At 41.9% G+C, this 12,064-nt stretch overlaps 1 protein-coding gene across 1 annotated transcript; it reads right to left on the bottom strand.

The window, feature by feature from the left end:
- Window positions 1-1,114: 1,114 nt before the first annotated feature.
- Window positions 1,115-3,806, bottom strand: LOC131354321 (tripartite motif-containing protein 16-like). The gene is made up of 6 exons (XM_058391829.1): window positions 3,114-3,806; window positions 2,874-2,969; window positions 2,463-2,696; window positions 2,195-2,354; window positions 1,986-2,045; window positions 1,115-1,873 (listed from the first exon to the last, which is right to left on the bottom strand). Exons 1-6 carry the CDS (start codon window positions 3,714-3,716, stop codon window positions 1,341-1,343), a joined length of 1,686 nt encoding a protein of 561 aa, XP_058247812.1. The 5' UTR covers window positions 3,717-3,806; the 3' UTR covers window positions 1,115-1,340.
- Between the last annotated feature and the right edge of the window lie 8,258 nt (window positions 3,807-12,064).

A 12,064-nucleotide genomic window follows, 5' to 3' on the forward strand; every position in this document is an offset into this window, starting at 1 on the left:
ATCTAAACAAATTAGATATTTAATCTTGTTTTGATGAGATATATAACTGGGTGTCATCGGCATAACGATGGAAACTAATCCCATGCCTTCTAATGATGTTACCCGATGGAAGCATGTATACAGAGAGAAGCAGAGGTCCTAAAACTGATCCTTGTGGGACCCCGTATTTCACTGGCACTACACTGGACAGTTCTCCATTTAAATCTACAAAACGGTATCGATCTGACAGGTAGGATCTAAACCATTTTAATGCCTGTCCAAACATACCTATATGATTTTGTAAGCGATCGACGAGAATATTATGATCTATAGTGTTGAATGCAGCACTAAGATAAAGCAGGACTAAAATGGAGATGCAGCCTTGGTCTGAAGCTAAAAGAAAGTCATTTGTGATTTTAACTAGTGCAGATTCTGTACTATGATGGGGCCTGAAACCTGACTGAAATTCTTAAAGAATATTGTTTTCCTTTAAGAAGGAGCAGAGTTGAAAACTGTTTAACACTCATCTACCTCACAGATGTTTAGATATGAAGTTTGCTAAAAAAAAAATAAATACAGGCTGTTTGAGGACTGGTGGAACTAGAGGTAGAGGATAATGGTAAGTGACAGTCACTAGGTTTGATCCTTTGCAATTAATCTAAGGTCGGAGCACCTTTTCTTTCTTTTGGATGAAAATGAATTCAGCTGATGCTGATGATGTGGAGCAAAGAATATCACCCACTCTGAGATCTTCTGAGATGTACACATCTGTGGCTTTGTGCTTTGTGATATGGATGCAGTTTCATGAAGAGGTTGAGGACAAACCCGTAAGGTTTAGTGAGACTCGTTATGTTTGAGTGAGGTGTTGAATGGAAATATAAATAAAAGTACAGAGAGATTGTCACTGCTTTCCAGTTGTACGTGTTGGCTTGTTAGTGACATGCACTTTGCTCTATGCTAAACTGTTATGCTAACGTTCCCTTACTTATTAGCTACAGTATCATATATTTAATATTTAATAATATTATAAACTTGATATATTGCTATAACTTGTACTGATGAGGAGATACAGACCAAAAACACATTTCTATTCATTTCCATTCAAAACACTTTTATTTTCACTTTTATTTTCTGTTTACTAGAATTTCTATCTTTAAAATAATAATGTTCTTTTATCTATTTTATGAAGGTCACATTTATAACATTAAAATCTCCTAAAAGTCAAAAGGATGAAGATCAAACATTATTAATGAAAATTAGGAAATCTAAACTGAGTTACTCATGTTATATCTTTATTTGAATTAAGCTTATTGTGAAAAACTAATGTTTTATTTTAATTTAAAAATCACATTGCTAATGCTTTATTCTGGATCACATAATCTCACAGATGATCCATAACCAGTCAGCAAGAACCCAGCGTATAGAGGCTGAGTGAATGTGGTGTGGACTCTGTGGAGGAGCTTCATGGTGTCAGAGACGCTGTAGAAGGACAGAGTTCCTGCACTGTGATCCACATAAACTCCTATTCTGGAGGATGATGGACCACTGAGATCAGTATTAATGTTGTTGTGCCAGAAAATGAGAGAAGAAGAAGAAAATTGCAGACTCCAGGACTGATTGTTGCCTCCAAACACACACTCTTTACACCGTCCTTTCCTGCTGATGTCTTTATATGAGACTGATATTAACACAAATCCCTCACTGCTCCACTCCACCTCCCAGTAACAGCGTCCACACACACTCTCCTTACACAACACCTGTTCCCAGGGGTCAAATCTCTCTGGATGATCAGAGTACTGCTGCTTTCTCTCACTGTTCTTCACCACTCTGTTCTTCTCAGACAGAATGAGGTTATAATGTACTGTGTTGGGATCCAGAGTCAGATCACAGAAATCTAAACACATGAGAAATGTGAACATGTTAGATATTAATCACAGGATATAGTGATTGTGTGTGTGTGTGTGTGTGAGTGTGTGTGTGTGTGTGTGTGTGTGTGTTAGACATACAGTGCAGAAAATCTTCTCTGCTCTTTGGTTCTGAGGGTAAAATCATCTGAACTGCTGCAGCTGTGGAGACACAGAAACAAAATGGAGATGAAAAATCAGATGCTGTAAAAGACAGAAACAGTTTAAAGTGATAAAATTTGTGTCTGATGTTTAATCAGCTTTTTATTTTAGAAAACACATTGTCAGGACATCAGGACGATTTCTCTCACCATGTTCAGGGATTTTGATGAATTCCTCCTGGAAGATTTCCTCCAGTCTCTTTTTCAGATCAGAGAGAGATTTCCTCACTCCATCAAATGAGAGATGTTGATGGACAGTGATGCTGGATGAGTCGTCACGTCCAGAAGAGACACGGAGAGACTGGAAACTCTACAGAGAGAAAGAAAAACATCATGGAGAAGGAGAAAGGCGGAGAGATATACACATGATTATACAGACAGGTGTGTGTGTGTGTGTGTTTCAGACAGTGAGTGTTACCTGGAGGAAGTGGATGTGATCATGTGTGTGTGAAAGCTGCTCCAGCTCAGTGTCTCTCTTCTGAAGATCAGCAATCTCCTGCTCCAGTTGCTCCAGGAGTCGTTCAGCTCGACTCAGTTCAGCCTTCTCCTGAGCTCTGATCAGCTCCGTCACCTCCGAGCGCTTTTTCTCCATGGAGCTGATCATCTCAGTAAAGATCATCTCACTGTCATCTACTGCTGTCTGTGCACTGAGCTGTTAGGACACACACACACACACACACACACACATACACACACACACACACACACACACACACACACACAGATTTAAATCTCATCTATCATTCCCTCTCTTACTGGGACTCTAAATGACTGGTTGTCCATGTTGTGTGTGTTTCTAGGAGCAGCTCTGTCTCTGCTCACTGCTCACCTTTATAGTGTTCACAGTCTGTTTCAGCTCCTGCACCTTCTTCTGCTTCTCCTGGATTCTCTGCTGGAATTTCATCTGATCCTCCTTTAACTCACTCTGAGGACAAATAAAATATATCTCACTGTTTATACATTATGAGTTTCTGAGCTCAGTGGATGAACATTAACTGTAGATAAAGAGAAACTATAAAATATAAACTGCCTGAAATGACTCTGAATAGATTAAACATGTATTTCTCACCTCTTTCTCAGTTCTCTCTGCTTTAGCTGCCACAGTATTGTGTCCTGTGTGTTTATCCATCGTACACAGATAACAGATGAAGCTTTGGTCAGTACGACAGTAGATCTCCAGCACTTTATCATGTTCAGAGCAGATCTTCTCTTGTAGATTTCCAGAAGTTTTGACTAACTTGTGCCATTTCAAAGCAGGAATTTCAAGATGAGTTTTCAGATGAGTTTCACAAAAGGAGGCCAGACACATCAGACAGGACTTGACGGCTTTGTGTTTTCTCCCGGTGCAGAAATCACACTCCACATCTCCAGGTCCAGCGTAACAGTGAGCAGGAGAAGCAGCTTGGACTTCAGTCTTCTTCTTCAGTTTCTCCACCACTTCAGCCAGCATGTTGTTTCTGCGTAGAACAGGCCTTGGAGTGAAAGTGTCTCTGCACTGAGGACAGCTATAAACTCCACTCTGATCCTCCTGATCCCAGCAGCCATTAATACACACCTTACAGAAACTGTGACCACAGGGGATAGTCACCGGATCCTTCAGGAGATCCAGACACACTGGACAGATGAACTGATCCACCGAAAGCTGATCTACTGAAATACTGGCCTCAGCCATTTTCCTGAACTCACACGTTGAGAAAGAGAGAGAGATTGAGCCACACTCTGAGTTTCGTTTCTGTTGAAATGAACTTCCTGGTTGTGTGTGTACGAGAGAAAGAAAGAAGGAGGGAGGGAGGGAGGGAGGGAGGAGGAGCACAAGGACAGAGAGGTTATAAACACTCCTCTTTTTAACCGTTTCTTCTCCCTCTGTTCTTCAGATTCAGACCCTCATTATATTAAAATCCTAAACTCTCTCTGACTGATTCCTGTGTTACAGAACTCCGCCTCTAAAGAAGACACTTTCTTCAGCAGTAAAGACAATAATGACAGACAGAAAGAGACAAATCGAGCCTCATTTGAATTCGTTGCACTTCACCATGATTTGTGTGACCTGACTTTGTCTGTCATGTGATTTTCTGAGGATTTGTCTTTATTTAATTTATTTTCATGAAACTTACTTTCTTACTTCCATGCAGTTTAAAATGAATTTTAATAAAGATAGCACGACCCAGCCCAACTTTCCCATCTTAATACACACCTTCACTAACGTGAATCAGATTTCATAATGTTACAGTTGTTCCTCATTCGATAAAAACACACTTAATGAAACTGGGATCCACTTGATCTTCATCATCACCTTCTTAGCACAGCATAAGTCTTCTCTTGCAAATGTCTTATCATGGGCCCTGTTAGCTCCTACTGCCTTCTGATATCTCCTGTTGATTTTTTGTTAGTTATATATAGGTCCTGTTAGCCCCTCATAGCTACAGATAGCTCTTTCATATTTCTTTTGTTAGCTTCTTTTAAGTACTTAGTGCAAATAAATCTGTTAGCTAGTGATGGGCCTTCCTACTTCCTATTAGCTTGCAAGAACTTATGTTGACCTAGCTTCGAATAGCTTTTATTGCCACATTTAGCTTCTGTTAGCCACAGATAGATGATGTAGCTACAAATAACTGTTATCTCTTTTTAACTTCTTTTAACTGCAACAGATAAGTTCTATCTGTAGCTATACACCTCTGTTAGCTACAGATAGAACTTTTTAGTCTATTTAGATTCTCTTAGGCCCTGTTAGTCCTTTAGCTATGGATATAGCCCTATAGCCCTTGTTAGCTCAAATGAACTGCTCCAGTTTGCTCCAATTTACCTCAGTTTGCTACAAATTAGCCCTGTTGGCTCCCAACAGTTACAGGTTAGGATCAGTTTTTGGATTTATTGACACAATATTATACATTCATAAAGGACAACACTTTGATATACTGGTGCTGGGGGTCTGCATTATGTCCTGGTCTGAGTAAAAGATGTGCTGCACGGTGCAGCTTCCTTAAATACAACAAGTACCAATTAGCAGACTAAAGGTTAAAGTACTAAAGGCTGTCATGATATTTATTTTCCTTGTTTGGTTTGGACCTTTGGAGAATTTAGATTTCGGTGAGAGAATGAGGCATATGTCTGAGTAACACATTAATGACCAAGACTAATCTTTAATGCAAAATGAATAGCTTTGAGCCTTTATGAATAAAAAAGTCAGTTTTGGTCTTGGTGAAACAGATGAGGATACTCCAGCTGGATTGGGTAGAGCCTACTTTGTCCCTTATCCAGGAGTTCTATTTTGTCCTATGTTAAATCAGACAAAAACGTTTAATTTTTACATTCATGGGTGAAATTCATGGGATCTCTGCCTTAATGAGACCCGCTGTATCACTTTCACTGTCATTGTTTGTGTGAGCATCTAAAAATAAGAAATAAAATATTTGAATGAAGGGGTGACAAAAAAGCCACACAAGTCTGATTGTCTAGACTGAATCCTCAGTTATGCATGCTTCCATCATTTTCAGTGGGAATTAAAGGTCTAATCTGTAATTTATTTAAAGATTATTTATATTGAGATGACTTGTGTCATGTTCAAGCTGCTACTCTAAAATCATCATTACTTCTGTTTTATTTTATTTGGCTTTATTTGGAAAACCTCAACATCTTCAGCTCTGCTGCCTCCAGCTCTGACTCCTGTCTCTTCCTCAGTGACACTGCCTCTAAACCATACAGCATGGCCAGTCTCACCACTGTCCTGTACTCCTTCCCCTTGATTCTCGCTGATATTTTTCTATCACACAGAACTCCCGACACCTTTCTCCACCCATTCCAACTTGCCTGCACTCACTTCTTTACCTCTTTCCCACACTCTCCATTACTCTGGACTGTTGACCCCAAGTACTTAAACTCCTGTACCTTCTTCACCTCTTCAACCTGTAATCTTACTGTTCCACTTCCCTCCCTGTCATTCACACACATCTACTCAGTCTTACTACCACTGACTTTCATTCCTCTTCTCTCCAGCGCAAACCTCCACCTCTCCAGGTTTTCCTCCACCTGCTCCCTGCTCTCACTACAGATCACAGTGTCATAAGGCCTAATTACTATCATTTAACATATTTTATTATTACTTACTTATTATTTATTAGAGTTATTTTATTTCCTGTAGTTAATAAATCCAGGATATTCTATCTACTAACAACAGTAATTAATAAATAGACATTTTTTTAGCATTTACAATTGGCCACTGATATTAATAAAAGAAATAAGTACAGCTATTTATTGACATTGTGATGAACAGATACTGTACATTCTGTTTTTATTCTACTTTGAATATATTTTACACTTTAAAACTTTAGTTTAATCATCATACTGAGGCAGACTTTCACTCAGCCACACCCATCCCCCCACACCCATCCCCTACACCTCAGCTCTCAGCAGTGAGAGGAAAATGGCTGCTCACTCTGCTCTCCAGCTAACACTAGATAGCAACGAGCTAGCACATTTATCCTGCAAAATAACAGGTGTTTGCAGCAAGTTACACAGATCTAAAGTAATATATATGAATTCAATATTTACTGTTCCAGAGGCACAGGCTTCCCGTGACCCGAGTATAGATCGGATAAGTGGTACAGACAATGAAATGAAAAAATGTACTGTTCCCCATGAAATGTGTGCCAGTTTGTGCAGATGGTTTTAATATGAGGGTCGGGTTCTTTTTAAATGTATGGATAGTGTCTGTAGTACGGGCTGTGTCACAAATCAAGTGCTTCTTTTTGATGATCGTTTTAAAACATTTCTATTTTGCAGCTTCAAAATAGGCACTTCCATCTCCTACAGAAACTAAAAAACACCATGATGACTGTGAGACCCGCTACAATAAGATGCTCACACAGACGTCACATGATGCAGGAGAGGGCACCTCCCTTTTACAGCACTGCTCCAAGACAGCAATGGTTAGTTGTACAACACCTTGCACAACGGTCATTATTTTTGACAAACTGGATCTAATTGAACACATAAACATAACCTTTCATGTTATAACTCGAATACAAATCTGTCATTCTGTACTGTAGTCAAAATCTGAATTCATTTATAATGGACTTTCCACTGTTAAAAATGTTTATACATTAAAGTAAAGAAAGAACACCAGAGTAAAGAACACCAGAGCTCCAGTGGCAATGAGGGTCATTCTGTCATTGACACGGACACAAGCATTGCTGAGCTCACAAGAACGGACAGTGTAATTGTTAATTTTTTACTATTACTACTACACAGTTACATGGTTATAATAGACTAGGTATTTGCAAAGTACTCCACACTCTACATGCTGAGTGTTTCATTTTAAGTGGGCATTCTAAAGTCTAGCCTTTTTTATTCTCAATTTCTTGTTTTCTCTTAATATTTCTGATATCTAACCAAATTTGGAAAAATCAAATCTTCTCTTTTTTTTTCAGCTTAATAGACAAATACCGGAATGCTCAACTGAAGACTCTCTATCAAGTTCAGAGACTAGCGATGGTGAGTATGTTCCAGAAACTTCTGAAAGAAAAAGTGACAGTTCAGAAGACTCAGATGTCCAACAGCACAAGCATAACAAGAGGAAGGTACACAATGTAACTTCAGCTAAATCTCTGAGAGCAGATGTCCAGGCACATAACAGAAGGCAAACAACATACACTATATTGCCAAAAGTATTCGCTCACCTGCCTTGACTCTCATATGAACTTAAGTGACATCCCATTCCTAATCCATAGGGTTCAATATGACGTTGGTCCACCCTTTGCAGCTATAACAGCTTCAACTCTTCTGGGAAGGCTGTCCACAAGGTTTAGGAGTGTGTTTATGGGAATTTTTGACCATTCTTCCAGAAGCGCATTTGTGAGGTCACACACTGATGTTGGACGAGAAGGTCTGGCTCTCAGTCTCCGCTCTAATTCATCCCAAAGGTGTTCTATCGGGTTGAGGTCAGGACTCTGTGCAGGCCAGTCAAGTTCATCCACACCAGACTCTGTCATCCATGTCTTTATGGACCTTGCTTTGTGCACTGGTGCACAGTCATGTTGGAAGAGGAAGGGGCCAGCTCCAAACTGTTCCCACAAAGTTGGGAACATGGAATTGTCCAAAATGTCTTGGTATGCTGAAGCATTCAGAGTTCCTTTCACTGGAACTAAGGGGCCAAGCCCAGCTCCTGAAAAACAACCCCACACCATAATCCCCCCTCCACCAAACTTTACACTTGGCACAATGCAGTCAGACAAGTACCGTTCTCCTGGCAACCGCCAAACCCAGACTCGTCCATCAGATTGCCAGATGGAGAAGCGCGATTCGTCACTCCAGAGAACGCGTCTCCACTGCTCTAGAGTCCAGTGGCGGCGTGCTTTACACCACTGCATCCGACGCTTTGCATTGCACTTGGTGATGTATGGCTTGGATGCAGCTGCTCGGCCATGGAAACCCATTCCATGAAGCTCTCTGCGCACTGTTCTTGAGCTAATCTGAAGGCCACATGAAGTTTGGAGGTCTGTAGCGATTGACTCTGCAGAAAGTTGGCGACCTCTTCGCACTATGCGCCTCAGCATCCGCTGACCCCGCTCCGTCAGTTTCCGTGGCCTACCACTTCGTGGCTGAGTTGCTGTCGTTCCCAAACACTTCCACGTTCTTATAATACAGCTGACAGTTGACTGTGGAATATTTAGGAGTGAGGAAATTTCACGACTGGATTTGTTGCACAGGTGGCATCCTATCACAGTTCCACGCTGGAATTCACTGAGCTCCTGAGAGCGACCCATTCTTTCACAAATGTTTGTAAAAACAGTCTGCATGCCTAGGTGCTTGATTTTATACACCTGTGGCCATGGAAGTGATTGGAACACCTGATTCTGATTATTTGGATGGGTGAGCGAATACTTTTGGCAATATAGTGTATTCTAGATCATCTGACATGTCTACAGTAACAGTCATGACGCTCTCAAAGAAAAAAGATGGCAGAAGAGTATATAGCAAAAAATACTACTGGTTATATTGTGCAAAGCCTGTCAGCAAACTGGCACGTCATTTGAAATCACAACATAAAGATCACCCTGAAGTGGAAAAAGCTTTGTCATGTCTAAAAGGGTCTAAAGAACGAAAAATGCAGTTGACTCTATTGTTAAATCGAGGTAACGGTGCCCATAATAATTGGGTTCTCAAAGAAGGAAAGGGAAGTTTTACCCCCTGAACAATCCAAAGCAACAGTAAAAGCTGTTGATTACTTTCACTGTATAGACTGTGAAGCTTACCTCAAGAGGAGAGCCTTATGGAGGTACATGCAGAGATGCCAACTAAGCAATATTGTCAAAGGTTTAAAGCCAGGAACATCAAGAGTCCAAGCCCTTTGTAAAAATGCTGAGCCTGTTCCAGATGGTGTGAATGCAAACTTTTGGAAAATGGTGCAGGACATGCATGAGGATGAGATCACAAATGTTGTCTGCAAAGAGAAATGCATATTAAAGTTTGGAGAACATCTGTTTAATAAACATGGGCACGATGTTACAAAACACGAATACATCCGACAAAAGATACGTGAGACAGGGAGACTAGTTCTCCAAGGAAAGATAAATGGCAAGTTGAAGATGCTGTCTGATTTCTTTGTACCAGCTAATTTTCCTCACCTAATTAAAGCTGTTAGGAATGTGGTTGGCTTAAATGACGACACAAACACCTTCAAAACACCATCTGTGGCACTGAAATTAGGTCACAACCTAAAATAAATTGCAAGTGTTCTAGAATGTAAAGCAATGATTTCTGGTGATGAGAATGTTGTTCACAGTGTTCGTGTGTTCAGACAAATATGTGATGCCAAATGGAGTGAGTGTGTATCGTCCCAGGCCCTCAGGAACTTGAATGAGATAGAATGGAATGCCCCACAACTTCTTCCCCTTGCTGAAGATGTGAGAAAAATGCACCAATATCTTGACACACAAAGAGCAGAGTGGCAGACAAAACTTGAAAACCAACCACGTAAGAAGCACTGGGCAGAACTGGCAAAAATCACTCTTTGTGATGTGATACTTTTTAATCAAAGAAGAGAAGAAGTATCCAAGATGACCCTTAATGCTTTTACTCTGAGAGACACCTCGTTGCCCCATCCAGATATAGAGCTTGCTCTGTCTAAGCTTGAGAAGAAGCTTTGTAGGCTTTGCACTTCCAGCGAATCTGTAACAACACACCTCAGAGGCACAAGGTGAAGTGGACGCACTTTTATTAAACTGGCAGACAAAAGGCAATAAGGTAACTCAAGCAAAATGTAGACTTAGGCAGGCAGGTAAGAAGTCACTACTGGCAGGCAGGCAGGCAAAATGTAACTTAAAGGGATCACAGACAGACAGGTATTTTAAACAGTCTTATTACTCGTCGTTGTCACTGGCGAGTGAGCGCTTTAAATACGTGTTTGGTAGATTGGATGCAGGTGGTGATTAGTAGTCAGGTGACTGAGAGTGAGGAAGTGCTGCTGGGGCCGGCATGCCCGTTACAGTACCCCCCACGGGCATCTCCAGACATCCGGGAACAACGACGGGGGTGGTCGAGGCCTCGGGGAGCGGGATGGTCCAGACGGCGCTGATGGAATTCGCTGAGTAGTGACGGGTCAAGGATATCATCTCGATTCACCCACGACCTTTCCTCCAGTCCGTACCCTTCCCAGTTGACCAGATAATGCAGGCGACCACCTCGACGCCTTGAGTTCAGGATGTCCCGGATGTGGTAGACAGTGTCGTCCTTGTCGATCTCGGGCGGCGGCGACACCTCGGGCTCTGTGGAAGAATGGACAATAGGGTTTAGTATACGGTTTTAGAAGGGATACATGAAACGATGGCGAGATCCGGTAGCGCTCCGGGAGCTCGATCTCATAGGTCACTTCGTTAATGGGCCGCCGAATGGTGAAGGGACCTACACTATATTGCCAAAAGTATTCGCTCACCCATCCAAATAATCAGAATCAGGTGTTCCAATCACTTCCATGGCCACAGGTGTATAAAATCAAGCACCTAGGCATGCATTTGTGACAACATTTGTGAAAGAATGGGTCGCTCTCAGGAACTCAGTGAATTCCAGCGTGGAACTGTGATAGGATGCCATCTGTGCAACAAATCCAGTCGTGAAATTTCCTCGCTCCTAAATATTCCACAGTCATGAAGTGGTAGGCCATGTAAACTGACGGAGCGGGGTCAGCGGATGCTGAGGCCCATAGTGCGAAGAGATCACCAACTTTCTGCAGAGTCAATCGCTACAGACCTCCAAACTTCATGTGGCCTTCAGATTAGCTCAAGAACAGTGCGCAGAGAGCTTCATGGAATGGGTTTCCATGGCCGAGCAGCTGCATCCAAGCCATACATCACCAAGTGCAATGCAAAGCGTTGGATGCAGTGGTGTAAAGACTCTAGAGCAGTGGAGACGCGTTCTCTGGAGTGACGAATTGTGCTTATCCATCTGCCAATCTGATGGACGAATCTGGGTTTGGCGGTTGCCAGGAGAACGGTACTTGTCTGACTGCATTGTGCCAAGTGTAAAGTTTGGTGGAGGGGGGATTATGGTGTGGGGTTGTTTTTCAGGAGCTGGGCTTGGCCCCTCTGAATGCTTCAGCATACCAAGACATTTTGGACAATTCCATGCTCCAAACTTTGTGGGAACAGTTTGGAGCTGGCCCCTTCCTCTTCCAACATGACTGTGCACCAGTGACCAAAGCAAGGTCCATAAAGACATGGATGACAGAGTCTGGTGTGGATGAACTTGACTGGCCTGCACAGAGTCCTGACCTCAACCCGACAGAACACCTTTGGGATGAATTAGAGCGGAGACTGAGAGCCAGGCCTTCTTGTCCAACATCAGTGTGTGACCTCACGAATGCGCTTCTGGAAGAATGGTCAAAAATTCCCATAAACACACTCCTAAACCTTGTGGCCAGCCTTCCCAGAAGAGTTGAAGCTGTTATAGCTGCAAAGGGTGGACCGACATCATATTGAACCCTATGGATTAGGAATGGGATGTCACTTAATTTCATATGCGAGTCAA

This window comes from Hemibagrus wyckioides, linkage group LG06 (assembly GCF_019097595.1).
Source record: "Hemibagrus wyckioides isolate EC202008001 linkage group LG06, SWU_Hwy_1.0, whole genome shotgun sequence".
Lineage (NCBI taxonomy): Eukaryota > Metazoa > Chordata > Actinopteri > Siluriformes > Bagridae > Hemibagrus > Hemibagrus wyckioides.